This window comes from Littorina saxatilis, linkage group LG7 (genome assembly GCF_037325665.1).
Source record: "Littorina saxatilis isolate snail1 linkage group LG7, US_GU_Lsax_2.0, whole genome shotgun sequence".
In the NCBI taxonomy this organism is placed as follows: domain Eukaryota; kingdom Metazoa; phylum Mollusca; class Gastropoda; order Littorinimorpha; family Littorinidae; genus Littorina; species Littorina saxatilis.
This window is the reverse complement of record NC_090251.1, coordinates 24,527,649-24,549,764: the sequence shown is the minus strand read 5'-3', so window position 1 is coordinate 24,549,764 and position 22,116 is coordinate 24,527,649. Positions and strand designations below refer to the sequence as shown.

General features: G+C 40.6%; 2 protein-coding genes across 5 annotated transcripts in view; one reads left to right on the top strand and one right to left on the bottom strand.

Annotated features, from left to right (window-relative positions):
* Window positions 1–78: 78 nt before the first annotated feature.
* Window positions 79–6,421, bottom strand: LOC138970997 (putative transmembrane protein 183BP). Its single transcript, XM_070343593.1, has 7 exons — window positions 6,224–6,421; window positions 4,763–4,852; window positions 3,949–4,095; window positions 3,383–3,593; window positions 2,883–3,019; window positions 1,916–2,130; window positions 79–1,404 (listed from the first exon to the last, which is right to left on the bottom strand). The coding sequence occupies exons 1-7, from the start codon at window positions 6,267–6,269 to the stop codon at window positions 1,171–1,173; spliced, it is 1,080 nt and encodes a 359-aa protein (XP_070199694.1). The 5' UTR covers window positions 6,270–6,421; the 3' UTR covers window positions 79–1,170.
* Window positions 6,422–6,485: 64 nt separating this feature from the next.
* Window positions 6,486–22,116, top strand: part of LOC138970994 (liprin-alpha-1-like) — an 89,730-nt gene continuing 74,099 nt past the window's right edge. For 3 of the 4 annotated variants that reach the window (XM_070343590.1, XM_070343589.1, XM_070343588.1), the window contains exon 1: window positions 6,486–6,995. In XM_070343590.1, coding sequence (XP_070199691.1) covers window positions 6,756–6,995 — 240 coding nt within the window. In that variant the 5' untranslated portion in view covers window positions 6,486–6,755. The remainder of the gene's footprint in view (window positions 6,996–22,116) is intronic. The other variant, XM_070343591.1, reaches the window with a different exon arrangement.

Here is a 22,116-nt window from a genome sequence, read left to right as displayed (position 1 = left end):
AGAAGAGGACACTTTTCACACGCACAAATGAAGCAGTCCTATGTGAAAACACATGCTCACACACACACAAACGCACACTCACAATTCAATAGCAGTCTTATTTTGTTCAACGTTAGCACATTATTTTCAGTTTCAGAACAACGTAACATATTAGATCCAAGCAACTGCAGACTTTTCTTGCTGGCAGTTTCCGTCACATTCTAACAGAAAACAAAATCACAGTTGAGTTATAACCCAGCACAACCCTGCCTATTAAATAAATACACAACACAACCTCTAAAATAGTAATGTAATCAGCAACCATTAAAGACTTCCACAGTTGAGGTTCAAGATATATATATATCCAAGATAAATACCCCCGTGAGAAAAACTTGTTTTTCTGAAAAATAAATAAATAATGGATATGCTTGCTGATGGTGAACAGCCATGAGTGATTCCGTCTTCATGGTAAAAGAACGCTTTTCATGTGTAGCATTATTCTTTACGCTAAAGTAAGAAGGGTTTTAAGAAGGAATGTGGTCCCTTCAAGCTCTTAAAAAAGAGTTTGATATGACTGGTGTAGGGAAACCGATATGAGCGATTCTCCCTTTATACTAAGAAAACACTTTCATGTGTGATGTTGTTTGTGCTAAAGCGAGACGGGTGCTTAGATGAAATGTGGTCCCTGCGAGCTCACAGGACAAAAAGCTAGCTCATTCGAGCAGGTGTCAAATAAAGAAAAATAGTCACAACTTCACACACTGGCACTGATGAAAAGATAATACTAAGTTAACAAAAAAAATGGTGCTATTTTTCTGTTATGGCTTATTATTTCTTGGTCCTTGTTCTGTGTGAAGAGTCCCTGAATTCTGTTGCTTCTTATACATGTAGTTCAACTGAAAAAAAGTATTTTACACATCGGAGACTTTTAATGAATGCCATCATGCAACTCGACAGACTTTTAGTTTTAATGAATGTCTTCATTCAACTAAACAAACTGGGAGGCATTCAATGACCACCAATTCAATGAGAATTTTGATGAAAGCTTCATTCAGGCAGACTCAGAGACTCAATTATCAACCCCCATTGCACCAGACAGACTCATCAAGTGGGCCCCAGGAATGTTGGTTCATGGCTGGCCCTATCACAATGTTCACTGAGGTCACAATGAGACAACTAAAATCTCCGGCATCAAGTAGGAAAGGGGTAGTTGGGGTCCCACCAGTGGAAAATCCGAATGGCGATGGCAGGGTCCAGGACGGCTTCGAAGGCATGACCTGCCGACCCTGACTCCGACACGCGACTGCTGTCAAAACTCAGCCGCAGGCGCTGGTGTCGGAAGCCATGGCTGAGCGTCATGTGAGAGGCTGACAGCACCTGTCCCATCACGTGCGGCGACGTGGCGGCAAAGTGCGTACTTGTCACCTGTACACACACAATTTTCAAGTTATGAAGAGAAAAAATTGAAAAACAAATAGACTGTTAAATAATTTGTCTCTGTCTCGCTTGTGTTTTCCAAATGCGCGTCTGGACAATTAGTCAGATAAGTTTATTTTCTGTATTTTAAGTGTTCGTCTGTCCACTTAAAAGACCACTGGGTCGAAGATCAGTGACTATATCGTATTGTGTTGTCACAATTAAACGTTCGTATAACATACCTTGCTTGTTATTTGATTATGAAGAGAAAGCCAGAAGAGAAAGACGGTAACAGTTTTGGTTGTCGGATATGGGGAAAAAAATCAACAGCATACAGTTTGTGCTATAAACTGTGACATTTTCATTGTAAGCCAGAAAAAGACATCAATAGCTTAGTGCAAAAGCAGATTTTTTTGTAACGCACCATGTATTGGTTCTGGTCTGCAATGTGTCGGTGGACGTAGCTAGCCCAAAACTCAGTGAGTGGAATAGTGCATGATTCAGTGCAGCACACATTTACCTGTAGAACAGTGCAGCCTTCCTCTGGGTTGTAAAACAGGTTGTTATAGCCGGTTTTCACATCCTCCAAGTAGGCTGGACGGCTGTTGGATTTTTGTTGTTGTAGCGACGGCTTCTGCAGCTTGAAGCAAAAGTGCCACTTGCCCTGTGAGGGTTGATGCCACACCAGTAAGCAGCGATAGCCGATCAGTGAATCGACGTCTGTGTCAAAAGGACCTACAACACACACACACATACAACACACATGAAAATGAGAGAAATCATGCCTGGAAGAACTAGCCTGTAGAAGAAAAAAATGTAAGACCACAAAAAAAGCCAATCTGTGAATATTTTTCAAGTCACAGGCATATGAAACAAAACCCGTATGTAGCTGCTAACCTAAATTAACATCATGCACTAATGTCTAAACATCTTAAAGAAGTGTTGTTGCTTCAGTAAAACTTCACTCATATAACAAACAAAAATGTAGCCGGTGCAAAATTCACTCCATCTCGATGGATGCCATGAATTTCAACACTGCATCCTGCCAAAACAGGGTTTAGTCCGATCATCTGTCTTGAACCACTAAAAATACTAAACAAATAAAAAAGGTCTATGAACTTTCTTGTTTATTGTGGAACAGTAGACTTTCCAAGCCCGAATATGACAGAGAAAACAGAGTAAATTCATGACTGGGCCTCTTAACACTGTCACTATGCAGCAAACTTATGTTTCCAATCAGTGAACTTTCCATTATAAACCATCATAACAGTGTTAAAAAACAAAGGAATACTGTACTCACCAATACAAGAACGAGACAAGACGGTACGAATTTTCGCTTATGGAAGCTTCATCAGGAAAAACAAGAACACAAAAGACAACAAAAAGCAGACGCAACACGGAACGAACAAGGTTTGAAAGAAAATGGAGGGGAAACATCATAACAGTGTCAATTCAAAATGTGCGAGCTGGATAGACGGGTGCCCTACCTTTCGGCTGAACACGTTCAACTAAAGGAGGAGCCAGCAAGAACAGAGCTCGTATGCAGCGCGCACGCAGACCATGATTTCTCTCCATCGCGTGGGGCTTCAGGTCTTCTGGCAGTTGCTTCTCTTTTGTGTAAAACCTGCCAGAAAAATGATCAGAGTAAATGAGAAATGAAGATGGTGTTAGTACCAAAGGCAAAGAAAATACAAACAAATTTTAATCCTCTGTAAAACAATGAATGAGAAATAAACCACTGTGTAAATAAGAGCTTTACAGGGTTATAAGCTTTAAGACTTACTAACAAAGGGAAGTAAGCTCTCCAAATTTATACAGAGCTACGCGGAACAAGTCTTTGTATTTAGAAGTAGAACTGTACTTCATTTTAGCACTCAGTTAACAATTCAAATTATAATATATTTTATACAAATTCCTCAAAAACTGTGGGGGAGGGTCCAACAGCACTTCATTTTAGCGCTCAGTCTACTGTTAACATTGTAATTACCTTTTGTACAAATTTCTCCAAAACTGATATTTCCTGGTGGTCTCATAGGCATCTCTACAGATAGCAGCAAACTTGTGGATGTGTTCCGGGTGCACGTATCCTGCCAGCAAGTACCACAAGTCCACTGGATAAACACGTCCTCCTTTTTGCTGTAGTTGTGAGCGAGTTTCTTTGCTGCGTCTGTGACGAGAGCTTGCACCTTGATTCCCTTCTGCAGCAATAAACAAAAAACAATAATCAAACAAAAACACATCAGCTAAACCTTCCTCTCAGAAAAAAAGCTTCAATGATAATTGATATGTTCATCACATTCAGGAAAAATGTCTGAGAAGCATTCCCTGAAGTATTCCCACCACCGAATAAAATTAAGTCAATTGCAATCTCAAAGTATCTAACACAGGGGGGGAAAAACCCAGCCAATATGCTATGACACTAAGCAAAGTACAACAACTTCAAGCTCAAAATTCGAAGAAAAAATAAACTCAAGAACAAAATCAAACCAAAGAAAAACATCACAAAGAAAAAGTGCAAGTAGTATTAAAAACGTCAGTAGTGTTATATCTCACCTAAATTCTCCTCCTCCTCCTCTTCCTCCTCTATGCTGTCAGTTGGTGGAATGTCAAAGTCATCGACATCTTTGTCAAACCAGCTCAGTTCTTCATCGTCTGCCTTCATTTTGCTGGATGGTCCTGCCCCGCCGCTCAGATTTTTCACTGAAATTGAAACATCAGCATTCAAAGTAACGCTCCTGGCATAAGACCTTTTGTTTGTTCAAAGGAAGGCTATGTATTCACACTTCAAGATGCCTTCGTTCCCATCTGAATGATTAGGCACAACATTTTTTTTGTCTGTTTACGGTAACATATAGGCCAAAAAAATGTTTCTTTTTTTCCCAAAAAAAACCCACATATTTTTAAGTTATTCTGCCAAAAAACAAACTTTTTTTCTTCTTTTTTTCTCCCCCAAATGACAAAAAAAGTCTAGGGTCGCGCAAAAAAATAGGGTCGGTCGGGATACTGTAAAGAAACTTTTTTTTTTTTTGGCCTTATGTTCACCACCACAGATAAAATGAAAAACATCTTTCCACTTGAACACATACCAAAACCGAACGGCATGGCTGCTTCCTTACAAAACAGAGTTGGAATTTTGAAGCTGAATTAATCTCACAGATTGAGAAATGTGTCAGTTGCACAGCATGGAAACAAATATTTGCTGTTTTGACTGATTCAGTGACTGTTTTTTTTTAGTGTTTATACATGTATTTTAAATGTCTTATTTGCTCTGGCAAAATGTATGGCCAATAGTTTACTGATCCAGGCACAACTTACAGCTCTGCTGATTGTGTGAGCAGAAGAATTAATCATAATAAAAATGACATACCTTCTGTGATGGTGCTGTTTGCTGCTCCTTTCTTGATTCGTCCCGTCCCGACTGGTCGCGCAGAGTTCGCAAAATCATAAACTGTCAAGTCTGCACACAAAAAAACCATCAAAAAGGTGAAAAGATGAAGGTAACTTTTTTTGTATGTGTCATAGTCACAGTATCTGTAATTTGGTTTATGGGAAGTCCCTCTGGCAATGTCAAGATGATCAAATTATGTTCAACATGAGCCTCAGTCATTTAATTATCTCATACTCAGACCTGATTACCACTAAAATTTCCTGGTGTACAAATGAGGCTAAAAATGTGTACAATCAGAATTTTAAGGTGTACAATTCATTCTCGCGGTACACACTGTGCTTTATTCCCCCCTCAAATTTTGAAATTAGATATTTGAAAATGTGACACAAAACGAATGATAGAAAAACATAATTTTTATTTTTGACCTCTGACTCTGAGGAAAATTTGCATCAGCTGCTGTCAGCAGTATTGAGTCAGCCCTTCATTTCTGTCACTGCACTGGTCAGTATTTTCTGGTCTCATACAGTCCTCTTTACACATTGCTTTCTAGGCTCACACAGTCCTCTTCAGACTTATATATCTTTATTTTTTTATTTTTTTATTTTTTTATTTTTTTTTTTTGCGTATGATTTTAATGTCTGGCGTATAATCGTACAGCGGTCTTCAATTTCGTAAGATTGTACGCAAATTTCATACAGTAACCAGGTCTGCATACTCATAGTGACACTGAGGTACATTTACAGCAGTCAGCATGAAAATCGTCCGACAGCACGGATGAAAACAAACATGGCACCTGCACCCTTCAAGAAGTCTACCACTGATGTGACGAGGAAAAATACGGACAAAATCTTTATTGAATTTAGTAAAACTAATATCCGGAAACATTCCTTTTCTAACAGAGTTGCACCATCTGGAACACACTGTCTGATGTTGTTAAAAATGCACAAACTATTAACACTTTCAAAAATCTGCTGGACATACAAAAACTTATGACTGAGTCACTTTATTTGTACGATAATTGATATTGAGTAAATACGACTTTGAGCATTAATATGATTGACCTGCAACAAATGTGATAATGAGATGGGACGCGAAAAAAAGCCGTGAGGCTTATGGATACCAATCCAGTCCCTAACGACTACTACTACTACTGAGTACTACTCGACCCCTGTTGTGCAATATGTTATCACTCTGTACTTGTAGTTTACTATTGCTAATGAAAGAAATAATATCAAATCTAAAACATTCAAACAACTCTGAGATACTTGGACTCACACACTTTAATCGCGCGAAAATACTATTCTTTTTCACAGAGGGAGTATCCAGGAACAACCTTCCAGCGAATCTCAACCATTTAAACAACAAAGTGTGATTGCACCAGCAGATAGTGAACATCCAAAAATAGTAACAAAAATACGTCTGCAACGAGACTTGACGTACCATTTGCCAAGTAATCCTGGCGGCGCTTGCCTCTTTTTCCAGCCATTTTTCCCCACCTCCACTATCCACACTGTGTCTAACAGCCCTAGTAAAGAGCCTTTTGACCGTGTCATAGTATTTCACCTGATCAGATAGCTGGAATAAGGGAAAAGAAGAAAAATATTGAAGCCGGCTATCTCAGCCATGTTGATATTTGGTCTGCAAAATTCAAGAGAGTTATCTTTCCTGCGAAAGATGCATTGTGGGTATGACACACTTTCTGACATGGGAAAATGGCTCCCATCATAGAGGCTTGGCCAGAAAAAGGCCGGTTTAGAAAGACGTTACTTATATTTGATTGGGAAATACCGGGTACCAAATGAAACGCAAGAAAGAGACAGTGTTTGTGAATGAGAGACAAAGTCAAAGGACAACTGGCGTTCATCACGTAACGCCGATTGCGCTGTGACGGACGCCACATTGTGTTTTAGACGTGAGGTTCCAGTGGAAAATACTTTTTGATAGAAAGGTGTGAGAAAGAAAATCTGCCAAAATGATGTGTGACGTGATGCCGACGATTTCGGAGGATGGCTCCAACGATAGGGAGTCTCAGGGCTCGGGTGATGAGTCCAATTTTGAACAGTTGATGGTGAACATGCTGGATGAGCGAGATAAATTGATGGAAACTCTTCGAGAGAGTCAGGAGACTTTGGCATCAACTCAGGTCAAACTCCAGGAGGTGGAGAAGGACAGAAATAATCTGCAGAAGCAGATGTCCGCCACAACTCCTCAGGTAAGTTGTACCATGTCTGTTAATGTGCCACATGGCTAGCTGTACTCGTGATCTCGGAAAATACGGACAATCTATCAAAAATAGAACTGGAGGACGCCATTTTGTATACATTATGGAGCTTCCAGCCGAATTTAGGATGCTCCTCGTGCGCCATTCCACGCAATAAAGTATGCGCTTATCGTTTTGGCTGCATTTCTTTGTGGTGCATGCATTTCTCTAGCTTATTGATACCTAGAAGCTCAGGTCTGTCTCAAAAAATCGTCTGCTTCCTTGGGCGTGATGTCATATGAACCTCGTTTTCAGTCTAAAACATCAATAATGTCCTCATACTCTTGAAGTAGGCTTGCAGTTCCGACTCATGTTTCTGATTCAGATTAACGGTCGATGAGAATAGATGAGTAAGACTTTGGTCACCAGTAACATCATGGCAGTTTGTTTGTACTGTTCTGTCAGTATGTGTGACACCTGTCCCCCACTTGGTATTGATGTCATTCCAGGTCTTTCATTTCCATCAGACAATTCATTCAGCATTCTCCGCTAGTGAGAGTGGAAGGAAAAAGGGGGCGGGGACCAGCCGGTTTCCTCAGTCTGGGAGGAAGAAACTGGGATACTCTTGATTTATTTCTCACAGTGGTTTTTTTCTTCTTCTGTTTTGAGCTTTAGAATGTGGTACAATTCTTATGAAGTACTTGTAAATTGAAAATAGTGTAAATGCAGTTCTCCCTTGAATAGTTAAATTTCCTACCTAGATTACTGATTAGTAGATCAAATGTAAAACTTCAGATGTGCATGCAGTATTTCTATATTCATAAAAAAAAAATATTGAAATATATTGAAAAGTGTTTTCCTGCCATTTTAAATTCAATTTAGTTCATAAATGACCAGTTTGCTTAGACCCCCCCCCCCACACACACACACACACACACACACACACACACAAACACCTTCACACAAAACACAATTTATGAGTAAATCATACACAGTAAGTTGAGTAACTCAGAGCAAGACAGAAAAGCTATTTATAAGTATAACTAAATTACATGAAGTGATGAACTGATGAAGTTTGTAAATTTTATATTGGAAGTTTACCAAATTTCAGGCCCCAAATAATGACATTTATTTACAATAATCTTATTAATCCCACTCCCAGTCCCAATTTAATCAATTTGTATTACTGTAACCTGCAAATCTCAGTCTCAGTTCACAGTGGCTCTGCCATTATCACTGTGGTACCACTGAAAAGCTGAGAATTTCAAGTCTTTAAAAGAGAGGTAAACTTACATAGGTTATGAAGAAAATGCCTGAAAATATGACTTATGAGATCTTAATTAAAAGGGAAGTTCCCATTCATAACCAAAACTAAGTAAGGGAAAAGAAGCAGGTAGCATAATCATTTATCACCCAAGGCTATCCCAGAGATCCCAGTCTGATTTCCATTAATTATTCTTGCCTCCAACACACAAGCAACAGTGAGGCTGGTGTTAGTCAAGTTGGTAGTAAAAGGCCTTGGGTTCTGGACCCAGACCCAAGTCTCATGGGAATTCCTGGGCCTGCAAGTGTGACTATGTCAGTGCTCAAGGAGTCTCACACAGCTCTGTCTTTTATCTTCACTTGGCCCCCTCTCTGGCTTTCAAGTTCTCTTGAGTGGATCTGGTCCACTCTGCTGCTGATCACTCAGCACTGCCGCTAACCTATGCTGTGCTGGCAAAAATAAGTTTGTCACCTTCTCTCCTGTAATATGAGAAACCATTTGGGAAAAGGAAGTATTTTTAGAACCTTAGTACCGGTAAATCGCTAATCGAGCGAAATGAAAATCCGCGGCGACTTCCATTAGGTGAATGCTATTCAAGTTTAGGTAACGTTTTAGTCGCAACTTTTTATAAGCCGCAATGCGATTTTTTTGGGAAAAAAGTCGCGGCTTGTAGTCCGTCAAATACGGTACCTCCTAGTCCTACTGACATTTATTTCCAGTGTATAATAATATTGAGACCCATCCTATCACACCAACGACAAATGATTATTTGTTTTATCATGTAAACTAAGAATGTACACAGTCAGTGTCAAAAAAGTTCAGAATGTTAAAATTGACGCACATCCACCCCAACCAGCACACACTGCACTGAGAGTGAGAAAGCCTTTCCCTTCCTATCCATTGCATTGAACTAACAGGGCGGGGCCGGGGATGTAGCTCAGTCGGTAGCGCGCTGGATTTGTATCCAGTTGGCCGCTGTCAGCGTGAGTTCGTCCCCACGTTCGGCGAGAGATTTATTTCTCAGAGTCAACTTTGTGTGCAGACTCTCCTCGGTGTCCGAACACCTTCGTGTGTACACGCAAGCACAAGACCAAGTGCGCACGAAAAAGATCCTGTAATCCATGTCAGAGTTCGGTGGGTTATAGAAACACGAAAATACCCAGCATGCTTCCTCCGAAAGCGGCGTATGGCTGCCTAAATGGCGGGGTAAAAACGGTCATACACGTAAAAGCCGTGGGAGTTTCAGCCCATGAACGAACAAACAAACAAACTAACACTTACAGTTCATTAATCATGGCCTTGAGGTTGAGTGCTCTTGTGCTGCTGACAGTGACAACAGGTGTGGGGGTGTCCTTTCTCTACCTGTTGAGGTGTAATGGGGTGTGGCGACATGTGGGAGAGAAAGGAGGTTTATCTGTCTATTTTTCTTTGCAAGGGCTTAATTTAGCATCTGGCTTGAACAAAACTTAACCCATGGTTAATTTTTAATTCTAAGCATACTGCAGTGAGGTTCTCAGAAGGTTAGTTGGACCCGGATTGAAAATATTCATGTATTATATTTATAATTATATTGTCAATTATATAGGTCCAAATGTCCTGACTGGAAAAAATGTGTCAGATCAAAAAGTATGCCTAAGTGGCGGTGGCACTGACTGACCGAATGTAAAAACCAGCGTCCGAGAGCGAGAACACCACAGACTGATACTGACCTCCTATCTTGGTTTGGGCAGAGACGTGGCTCTGATTTATTTTACCAACAAAAGTGGGTATAGTTTGATTTACCTTTACAAACTGAGGACTAATTTATGAATGTAATTAATTATTTGAATTTTTCTTATGGTGGCCTGAAAAACTGTACATTTTACCGGTTTTCAACTACAATGTAACCCCCTGCGGGTTAGGGGGAAGAATTTACCAGATGCTCCCCAGCATGTCGTAAGAGGCGACTAACGGATTCTGTTTCTCCTTTTACCCTTGTTGAATGTTTCTTGTATAGAATATAGTCAATTTTTGTAAAGATTTTAGTCAAGCAGTATGTAAGAAATGTTAAGTCCTTTGTACTGGAAACTTGCATTCTCCCAGTAAGGTAAAAATTTATATTGTACTACGTTGCAAGCCCCTGGAGCAAATTTTTGATCAGTGCTTTTGTGAACAAGAAACAATTGACAAGTGGCTCTATCCCATCTTCCCCCTTTCCCCGTCGCGATATAACCCTTCGTGGTTGAAAACGACGTTAAACACCAAATAAAGAAAGAAAGAAAGAACTACAATGTACCAACGTGTGAAACCTTGGAAAAGTACAAATTTATGTTTTTTGTTTTTGTATTAACATAAACACTAACAGTAACAAATAGGTCGTAAAGTAGAGTTTTGCTTCACCGATAAGCAGCCCTGAATCCAATGAAACCATACAAATTGATGTTGTTGTCGATACCAGAGGACAGGTTAAAATTCAAGAATGATGTCCCGAACTCAAGCTACTAAACTTTGCAGACATGTATAAATAGCAGTTGCAGTGTGTTGAAGAAAGAATCCATCAGACTCTCAGAATCTCTCTGAGTGCTTTGGCCTTTGCGAACATTTATTAATGAAAATTCAACACTTCACAAGAGTGTGTCTTGTGTGGTGCTGTGGTATTTCGACACGACGCCAGGTGTAGAACAGTTTGCAGTGTAAACAGCAGGTGTCAGAAGCTGTCACGGTGGTTGGCCTCCAAATGTTGACCCTACCTGATCTTGCATACTTTTCTGTCTTTAGTAGAATGCCCTGATACATTTATTCATTTCGTGCTTTTTGCTTGCTGTATCATTTTCATTCAAGGTTTATCATGTACCCGTAATCTATTTCCGTGATTAGAATAAATAAATGTGGGGAGAGTGGAGAATAAAGCTATAGGTTTGCTGTTTGCTTGCCATGGAATTTTCTTTTCATTTACTTTAGGGTTGGTTTTTGGGTTATTTACTTTAGGGTTTATGCAGGCAGTCTCAGTGTTTTGTGTATATATATGTGTGGTGCGTTTGCTGTGTATCATTGGTACCTGAGAGAATTTTTTGGAATGGCTGGTTCAGGAAAAGATGCCTTGGCTGATTTTTGTCTCATTCGCTTCTTTGCGCTTCTCTTCATCCTCTCAGTCTTACCTGTTCACATCATGGTCCATTGGGGATCTGTAAAACTTTATTTCGGGAAAAGATAGTGGTTCAGTTTACAGGAGATTGCAGTGGAAGTTGGAACCTTTTAAGACATCCAAAAATCGGAGAAAATCAAGTGTTAAAAAGGAGGGAGCATTTAGCTATTGACCATAAATTTGCAATGGTTATGAAAAGAAAATCTGAGAAATCAAGGTCTTAAAAAAGGGAGGTCTTAAATTGGGTGGTCTTACAAGAGCAGTTTCACTGTACTTTCAGGTTTTCAGTTTTTTTTATGAGTTTTTTATATGAGGTTTTTTTTATGAGTTTTTGTGTGTTTTAGTTTTTTTGTGTATTTTGATACTCATTATAACTGTAAGCTGTACATATAATTAATTATTCCCCCCTCTGCTTCTTTACCTCTGTAAACTTGTAGGGGTAGTTATTTTTCGATAATGACCCAGCAACCAAACAAATAACGACCCAGCAACAGCCTGAATCCTCGATAGTGCAATGGGTTGAGAAGTTGTTCTGTTTCGGTACTACTTTTTGCGACTGAAAAGTTCCGAACGCTCTAATGTACGAAGTATACATCTCTGGAGCAAACAATACAAACATACCGCATTTAAATTAACAACTACAGGCCTGAACACATGAATCTCCATATAAAATCCATGAGTTCGGTTGTTTTCTGAATCTAGATCTGCCGTGCTCAAACGTTCACCACAAGCAATTTCCCAAGGCAAGTAACTCATACTTTGTCTAGCGACAAGAGTAGTTCCCCTTCTTTTCACTCAGTTTCTTCGACAACAGACTGCAATCCGACGGTCAGTTTTCAACAATATTTCATTTAATAAACAGATCACACGCAACCAAATGCACACATCTCATCAATTTAAACAACATAAAGCGGTTTCATACAGTATTTTCCCCAGAAAACTGAACTTCATACAGTTTTTAACGTTGGAACACGGGTGCAAAAGTTCGTCTGCTAGTTCCATTTGACGAAAGAACATTATCCTAAGCGATACCAAAACATATACAGAACACACAATATCTGCCTTTGCCGCCACAGCAGTATAACAGCATATCTGTGTACTTGATTTTAGTCCAAAATAGGAAAACTGACTAGAAGTGCAGAATGGAATGATTTGCACGGAACTATACAACCGCGCATTAATCGATCGCCTGCGCAGGTTGACTGGTTGAGTGAATAGGATTCGATCAAACTTTCGCAAAAAAACTCCTCTTTTCTTTGAATAACTGAAGAAAGGAGGAATAAAGAGGTTACACATCTCGTCTCAGTGATTATAAAAAATAATGGTCTCAGTTCGCGGTCATGAAAAAGCTCGCTAAAGCTCGCATTTTTCATGATCCGCTAACTTCGACCATTATTTTTAATGATCACTGAGACTTGGCATGTAACCTCTACTTATGTGTGTCTGTTAGCATAATTTGTTTTATTTAAAGTATGAGGTCATGATCATCTGGGCCCTTCTGTGTTCACTTCCTTTCTCCCACTGGTATAAATGTTGCTGGCACTTAAATCTTGAGTTGAGTGCTTTTTTCATCTCAGTGTACTGTGAATGCTGAGACTGTGAGAGTCCACTGCAGTGCTAATTAGCATCTCTGCTTTCCTGAATGTTTCCATCATCTTCACTGGAAGTGGAATGTGTGGTTGGTTTGCTTTTCCTGACCTAGTTGCCCTTGTTGGTGCATTTGGTGTGAACACCATCAAAGAAGAAAACCCCCACTATGCAGTGCTCTTGAATCGGATGATTCGTGATCTTGAAAGATTTTTTTCTTCATCTCAGTGTATTTTTCTGAGAGTCCACTGCAGTGCTAAGTAACATCTAGAGCTTCTTTCCTGAATGTTTCTATCATCTTCACTGGAAGTGGAATGGAGTGGTTTGCTTTTCCTGACCTAGTTGCCTTTGGCCTTGTTAGTGCATTTGGTGTGCACAGTGAACATCAACTAAAATGAAAGAACTATGCACACACACAGTGACACACACACACACACACACACAACCACTGCAGCGGGGAGGGGTCGGGAGAATTGTGGAAGTCAAGGTTGTTTTGTTAAGTGTCTGCACTAGCATTGGGTATAGCAAAGGGTTGGTGCTGTAGACCACAACAAATCTGAGAAAATCATGTGTTGAAAGAGAGGGAGTCTTGAAATTGAGGTAAATTTACCAAGGCCATTATTTAACAAAAGGCACAGTCTTAAAGTCGGGGGGGGGGGGGGGGGGGAGGGGGTCAGCTGTAAATGTAACCACTGTAGATGTAACACTAAGAGTAACAAAAGGAGAGGAGGTGAGAGAGGAAGAGGTTAAGACAGCTCCGTCTGACCTCTCAGTGAAAATGCCAGAGAGTGCTTGTCAGGGGAAGGGAGGGCACTGCTGCCAGAGAACGCCCTCAGCCTTTATCGATAGTTACTTCTCATGGGGTTCCCACCCACATGCTTGAGAGAATGCGTTTCATAGGTCACGGGGGCTGTTCAGTGTTGTCTTTAATGCACCTGTGGGGTTTTCTCGCTCTGTACTGTTGTTCTTTTTAGAGGGGTACTGGTATTGTCTACCAGTTATCATAAGTTTAGTTTTTGGGAGACTTCAGTGCAGTCTTCTGGAACATATAGCCCTATTATAATAAAACAATATATATATATGCACATGTATTGTACAGTCATGTACCAGTAAAAATCTTCCTTTTGAGGGTGATTGGATGTTGGACATTTTAGTGGTTTAAAGAGAATGAAGAGATACTTTTGTGAGTGTCAATTTGTTTGAGTAACAAACATTCCTTATTTCTTCCTCTACATGATTTACACATACATGTATGAGACTTTTGGCTGAAATCATGCATTTTTGTGAACTCCAATACTTAATTTCAGAGCTGTGTTTGTGATCCAGCCATATAATTTTGTATTCAATTTTAGAACCATAGGTCTTTTTCAGATTTGTTTTTGGTATGTTTTCTTATTCCCATGTCTAATAATTGAATATAATTTTAAACAGTGGCACATATTTATTATGAAAGGTACAGGGAGCGTTTTCAACAGAGAATCATATGTAATATCAACTTTCTCTCTCGCTCTCATTCAATAAAGATAACTGAGTAGAGAGTCAAGCAGAGGTCTGTAAGGGGTTATCCCCCTTGAGTTGTGTGTTAAAACTGAAGGGGTGAAAAAACAATAGCTTTACCATAAGTGTTTGAAGAGGATTGAAGCAAGTCAGCAACAACAACAAAATCAGCTGTGGCAAGAAATAATCTTCTGAGCTTTAATATTAAGTTGCATATATTTAAAATTTTTAATTCTCAAACAATCAATTCTGAGAGTTTTTGTTTTTGTTTTAATAAGACAAACAAGTCGCGTAAGGCAAAATTACTACATTTAGTCAAGCTGTGGAACTCACAGAATGAAACTGAATGCACTGCATTTTTTCACAATGACCGTGGTCCGCCGCTCGTGCAAATGGCAGTGAAATTAACGAGCCTGTTTAGCGCGGTAGTGGTTGCGCTGTGCTGCATAGCACGCTTTTCTGTACCTCTCTTCGTTTTAACTTTCTGAGCGTGTTTTTAATCCAATCATATCATATCTATATGTTTTTGGCATCAGGAACCGACAAGGAATAAGATGAAATTTTTTTCAATCGATTTCGGAAATTTTTATTTAATCATAATTTTTATATTTTTAATTTTCAGAGCTTGTTTTTAATCCGAATATAACATATTTATATGTTTTTGGAATCAGAAAATGATGAAGAATAAGATTAACGTAATTTTGGATCATTTTAATTTTATACCAAAATAATTTTAATTACAAATTTCAGATTTTTAATGACTTAAGCCTCCAAGCTTAAATGCAATACCAAAGTCCGGCCTTCGTCGAAGATTGCTTTGCAAAAATTTCAATTAATTTGGTTGAAAAATTAGGGTGTGACAGTGCCGCCTCAACTTTTACAAAAAGCCGGATATGTAAAGACATTTATCCAAAAAATGAAAAAAACGGAACTCTCATGTAAATTTCATAAAGATCGGTCCAGTAGTTTACTCTGAATCGCTCTGCACACACACGCACAGACACACACACACACACACACACATACATACACATACACCACGACCCTCATCTCGATTCCCCCTCTATGTTAAAACATTTAGTCAAAACTTGACTAAATGTAAAAAGGACTAAAAATATTGACTACATGTAGTAGCAGTTGGCCTGAAAAGTACTCCGTGTTTCTGAATCCTCCTTAATTCTGTTAACAAATAGAAAGGAATGACATTCAAACCGTTAAAGTGTGCTGTTTTCCAATTCTACATCCTTATAGTTAGATGTCTTGTACAAATCTTCTGGGCAAACAGTGACACATAATAAATGTAAAGGAAATATCACCACTTTACTATGTTTGTGTTAACCAGAGATTTGTGGTAATTTCCTGGTTTATTATTTGAGAATATGGAAAATATATCACCTGTGGGTCAGTCCTATGGGATTTGACTAAATAAATCTGACTGATTGTAAGTTACTGGTGGTTAATTAAGCTTTTTGTCTGGTTGCTGTTATGGAAGGACTAGTTTTTTCCAGCTCAGAACTTCTTCTTTTTTTCCCCCCCTTCAAAAGTTATTCCAATTTACAAAACACCAAATGTGTTTACTGTCTTATTTGCAACATCAATGAATAGCTCAGCATAAAATATAAGGTAACCTTAAAAGTTAAAGGTGTCATCCTTCCCGTGATCATGATCACCGCTACAAACCTGCCCAGGCTTTAAAACTGTGGTCTATTTATGACTCTCCGGGGCTACGAGTTTGAAAAGATAGGGCTGAAAATCATGTACAGAATTCTGTACAGCAAACGCTACCTGAAACCCCACCTATACGGCGTGTATGACCTTGAGAGCTTCGGTCAACGCTTGAATTTTGCCGTGGTAACATCCGGTTTGCTCTCTCATAGCTGGGAATACTTGTCAAGAAGAATCGAGCAGAAAAAATAAACGCCTTGGCAGGGATTCGAACTCAAGACCTCGAAATGTCGGGGCCGATTGTCTTAACAACTAGGCCACTCCACCAGTGTTGTCAAAGATGGAAAAAAGAATAATTTTATGTCATTCTACGCTTGAATTACCATTCATGCGCATCCTGAACTCGGGTCAAAATGAGTTACTTCCCTTCGGGTCTCATTTATCCCTGACAGGATGCCTTGGTTTTCCTTCTCTGGAGAGGAAATCGATTTTTTACATACTTAGAGCTGTTCGTAATGTGTTATTTATATAAGCAAATTCGCAATCGTCGATAAATGATTTTTCATGGTGTTGTGTAATTTTTAAATTTAGAAAGGAATTGTATGTAAGATAGTTTCAAACGAGCTATCTTTCGCGGGTGTATTTACTGTGCAAACAACTCTAAATATGGCAGAAGTGTCACGTGATAATCAACTTTGGCTACGAAGCAGACAATACTTTTTCCTAACCAGTTGGGAGTGATGCAACAATATCACGGTCTCCTTCCCACAGCAGTCTCAAAATGTTTTGACCTTAGAACTATGTCTTTATCATAACTGTGAAGAACAGAACGGAGATTACTGTCGAAGTCGGCCATTCTACAATCACGTTCGTCTTTTGTCTGTAATCAGAAACATTAGCGAAAAACATATGGGAAATAACTCTGTATTCTTGTTTTGATAGATTTCCCTTTAATGCACGTAGTATTTATTCATCCTGTCAGAGAGACCAGCGATAGCATGTACCGATGATTATCAGAATGATTCATGCGTTGCAAAAACGTAAATATTGCCGTTCAAATTTGTCTTTTTTTGAAAAATGTTTCACGGAATCGCAGTACATGTTTAAACCGTCATGCTACACGACATTCGCGCCATATGCATTAGCTACGATATCTCTATTTACAACATGCAAGAAAAATGAGAAGAACATTAATTAGATCCCTCCAAAAGCTCTGTGCAGTCAAAAACAGACATCAAAGAAATAGTTATACATGTATTCACTTCTAAACAGTGGGCGGATAGAGATATAAATCATGCTGCTTCAAAAAAACATAAAACGAATTCATATCAATGTTTTTCTTTCTGTTTCTCAATTGGCGCAGTAGCCTAGTGGTTAAGACATCAGACACGAAATCTCGAGTTCGAATCTTCGTCTGGGCGTTTATTTTTTCCCCTTGATCTCTCCTGAAGATAAAATATGATCAGTCTTGAGAGAGCAAACCAGATGTTATCACTGCAAAATTCAAGCGTTGACTGAAGCTCTGAAGGTCATACACGCCGTATAGATGGGGTTTCGGGTAGCGTTTTCTGTACAGAATTCTGTACATGATTTTCAGCCCTATCTGTTCAAACTCGTAGCCCCGGATAGTCATAAATAGACCACAGCTTTAAGTGGAATAGGAACAACCTTGGAGTTGGACGCACAACGTGCAACCAGTCTGTACGTTTTTGACATGAGTTCAGGGTTATTCTTATTCCGTGTGAAAACCTCAACAGATATGTTGTACTGACCTCGCGCCCCCTAATTGGCGTAGAGGCGCGTCCCCCGGGTGGTGGATGGGGGAGCCTTCTCTACTAATTTCTGAGAGAAGGTCGCATCACTCTCGATGCCGTGAACCTAATTGGGATCTTTTTCTTGTTTCTTCTCTATTTCTGCCTCCCCAAAGTCCTTTTACTTTCCTTTTCTCACCCATAAAATTCTTCACTTATTACCCTTGTTAAGTGGTTCTTGTATAGAATATAGTCAATGTTTGTAAAGATTTTAGTCAAGCAGTATGTAAGAAATGTTTAGTCCTTTGTGCTGGAAACTTGCATTCTCCCAGTAAGGTCATATATTGTACTACGTTGCAAGCCCCTGGAGCAATTTTTTGATTAGTGCTTTTGTGAACAAGAAACACTTAACAAGTGGCTCTATCCCATCTCCCCCCTTTCCCCTATCCCATCTCCCCCCTTTCCCTCGTCGCGATATAACCTTCGTGGTTGAAAACGACGTTAAACACCAAATAAAGAAAGAAAGATGTTGTACTGAACATGATGACTTATAAATGAGAAGGAATGTATCCTTAATAGGGGACAAGTGCTCAGTATGCTGTGTAAGAGAGGTCGGCCAAGCAGTGAATTGCTAATGGCGTTGGTTAAAGTTTGATGAGCGGTGCAGCCAATAGAGCGCTGCAGGTTATTGATCAGCGACAGGCAGGCACAGCGCCAGTCCTTCTGTCTGGGACCCCTGCGCAGCTACTGCTGGGTAGGTATAGGTAGGAGTGGTCTCCTGGTGGTGGCACACTTGTTAAGACAAAGCACGTGCGCACACGCACGCATGCACACACATGCACGTACACACACACAACCATTCTGTCTGGGACCCCTGCAGGCAGAGCATTAACGTCGTAACTCATCTTATTCTTACACAACCAAAAACAACCAAAATACATCAGTTGTGTGTGTCAATGAACCACAGACAGCCTTCAAGAGACAATAAACTACGTTATAGCTCTTCTACATTTCCAAGAACAGAAGAACTTAGTTGCACATTTAGTGGTGTTTTAGGAGACATTAAACTACCTTATAAATCTTTTACACTTCCGAGAACAGAAGAACTTAGTTGCACAGTCAGTGGCGGTGGGCAGGGACTGTTGGAACTGGGCAGCGACACCTAGGGAGGTGTTACCCTGTACAGGACAACAGCCAACAGCCGTGCAAGCACAAGGCGCGACTATCCCGCCCCCCTCGCTGTCCGCTCTCACGCCCCGCAGCAAAATGGGCCGTCGCTGCCTCTCTCACTCTGTCACTGTCGCTTCTGGAGCAAAACATCGCTGTCACGCTGATGTCTATGTCTGTGACTTCATGCCTGTGTGTGTGTGTGACTTCGGTCTCGGTGTCTTTGACTTCGGTCTCGGTGTCTTTGACTCCATGCCTCCGTGTGTGTGTGTGTGACTTGGATGTAGCCGTTCACTCTGCCATTGGTGCCAGTACCTTGAACGGTTGAAAACGACGTTAAACACCAAATAAAGAAAGAAATTGGTGCCAGTTTTGGTTCTGGAACAGTTTGGCGGTCACGTTGATTATTTTCTCTGTGTGTATGGCAGAGAGTGAAGTCTGTCACGCTGATATCTTATGTGACTCCATGCATGTGTGAGGCAGAGATTGTGAATGTTATAGATGTGTCACTGTGTCATTGTGAGTTCCGGAGCAGCTCATAACAGTCACGCTGATCGTCGGTGACTCCCTATTTGTGTGGCACACGGAGTGAATAGATTCCCAGGTTCTGGAGCAGATCATATCTGTCACGCTGGTGTCTTGTATGTAATACCCCCTTTATCCAAGGAAATCGTTTGAGCTGTTACCGATTGGTATTGAAGATGATAACGTGATGGCCGTCTGCCTGGCAACACCCATTGCCCGGGTGTCCTCATTTCCTTGTCTTCTTCCGCAAGACATTGGATTAACTGTCTTGGCCATACGAGACGTTTAACCTCTTAAGATTCCGTCACCACAAGGCTTCAGGATGCAGACGGGTGACACGTGTGTGTGGTGTTGTGGTTGACCTCAGTCAGGTGTGTGTGTGTGTGTGTTACTGTCAGGGTGACAGCAGGGTGGCCCCATGGCTAACGGATTTCACGTGCACTTGGATTTGCATTCGCGAGGCTTGGATTACGTTCTGTCCCGTCTGAGGCGAGCCGACGAGAACGGGCTGAGGAAGTTTGTGCAAGTATGTGGACGCGATTCTTGTCTGCAGTTGTATTTTTTGTTGTTGTATTTTTTGTTGTTGACACCACGGGACTGGTTGGGTTTTATTGGTTGATGGTTTTCAATAAACGAACTCCAGAAATCAGTCTGTCATGTGTGTATGGGTTGTGAAAGAGCGATTACTCTTGCTTTTAGTGAGGCAAGCTTTTCCACGCGTGCTCCTTGTACACATGATTCACACACACCCAACGCTAGTGACTGGCCTATAATGTCACGTGGGAAAGTTTGACTCAATCACACTAAAACCAAGAGTATTCACTCTTATACAAACCCGACTGAGTTGTCTATTCGGCATGTGTGGCCAATGATGTTGTTACCTGATACCCGAATTTGTTGACAAGCTACACATAGATTTGGTTGTTTTTCGCCCATTCCTGGCTCAAGGATATTATTAGGCCTAAAAAAAAAAATAGGTGTGGTTACGGTAACCCGACCTACCCTATTTTTAGGGGCCGATCCTATAACTTTTTATTACATTTGTCAACAAAAAAACAAAAAAACAAAAAAACCGAGTGCAAAAAACGCAATGAAAGCGAAAGCGCCCGTGTCGCACACTTATTTCCCTGTCAAGTACCGTACTTTCCGGGTCATAAGGCGCGACTTTTTTCCTGGAGTTCGACCCCTGCGTCTTGTATAACGAAGCGCCTAATCCGTGTATGAAATACGAAAAAAATCAAAGAGACCGCTTGAGTACCAGTCAACTTGTGATAATGCATGTTTCAGCTACTAGGTACTGCCCTGCCTTTGATCTGGCCGCACACACAGATTTCCACTCTGTTAAACTCGGTCACTGACCGGTCACTGACCCCGATGCAGGAAGTGTTTCCTCTCTCAGATATGACAGGGGAACCACCTCTCATGGCAAAAACTGGGTCATTGACCCCTGGGAAGAAGGTCGTGTCTTAACAAGGCCTCCCAGCTATCACAATGCCTTTGGTCACTGACCGGTCACTGACCCCGATGCAGGAAGTGTTTCCTCTCTCAAATATGACAGGGGAACCACCTCTCATGGCAAAAACAGGGTCATTTTGGTGCGCCCTATTGGCCCCCTGCGTCCAATGGGTGACTGGATTACAATTTTTTTTTTTAAAGAAGGGGGCGCGTCTTAGATAACAAAGCGCCTTGTCACCCGGAAAGTACGGTAGGTTTAATTTGTACACATTAGAAAAAAAAGTTTAAAAAAAAAAGTAATTGCCTACCTACCTACCCTATTTTTTGGGGCTATGTTACCGTAACCACACCTATTTTTTTTTGGGCCTTATCAAGAGAGTCTTTGGACTTTTAACATTTTAGGACAATACGGCTTTGCTCTTGGGCGTATTATATTGCACGACGGAACCCTCCTTTTTGAGACCATAGAAAGATCAAGCCAATAAACAGAGGGAGTCGGAATCGGGGGTACATTTACTGACTTAAACATAAAATACGAGAAAACAGCGTTATTGGGGGGTCTTACAACGTGAATACCATTATTTTGTTTGCTGTTTTGGACGGTACCAGATCTGTGCCTCGGGCGATGTCGGCAGTACTGCCGGCTGACACGGACAGTGCGCAATCACCCTGTCCCTTTGGGCGGCCCTGGTGGACTGAGGGTCTTGTCCTGAATAAGGACATAAACTGCAGATCTCTCTCTCTCTCTCTCTCTCTCTCTCTCTCTCTCTCTCTCTCTCTCTCTCTCTCTCTCTCTCTCTCTCTCTCTCTTATATGATTGAATTTATATTTTTAATGTGCGTCTGTCTTTTTATGTGTTGTATAAAGGACAGGTTGGAAGAATAGGCTTTGCCTAAAACCTTTATCCTTTTGTAATAAAGTTCTGAGTCTGAGTCTCACACGCGCACACGCACATACACGCCCACACTCCACACTAACTGTTACGTCTGCTGTCTAGTATCACACACACACACATACACACATACACACACACACACACACACACACACACACACACACACACACACACACACACACACACACACACACACACACACA

Bases quoted from the DNA above. Each gene is read 5' to 3' on its own strand.
- LOC138970997 (XM_070343593.1), bottom strand. From the start codon at position 6,269: ATGGCTGGAAAAAGAGGCAAGCGCCGCCAGGATTACTTGGCAAATG. The intron at 4,096-4,762 runs GTATGTCATTTT...TTTCAATTTCAG, and splicing joins AAACAGCACCATCACAGAAG to TGAAAAATCTGAGCGGCGGG. The intron at 3,020-3,382 runs GTAATTACAATG...TTTTTCTGGCAG, and splicing joins TGGAGAAATTTGTACAAAAG to GTTTTACACAAAAGAGAAGC.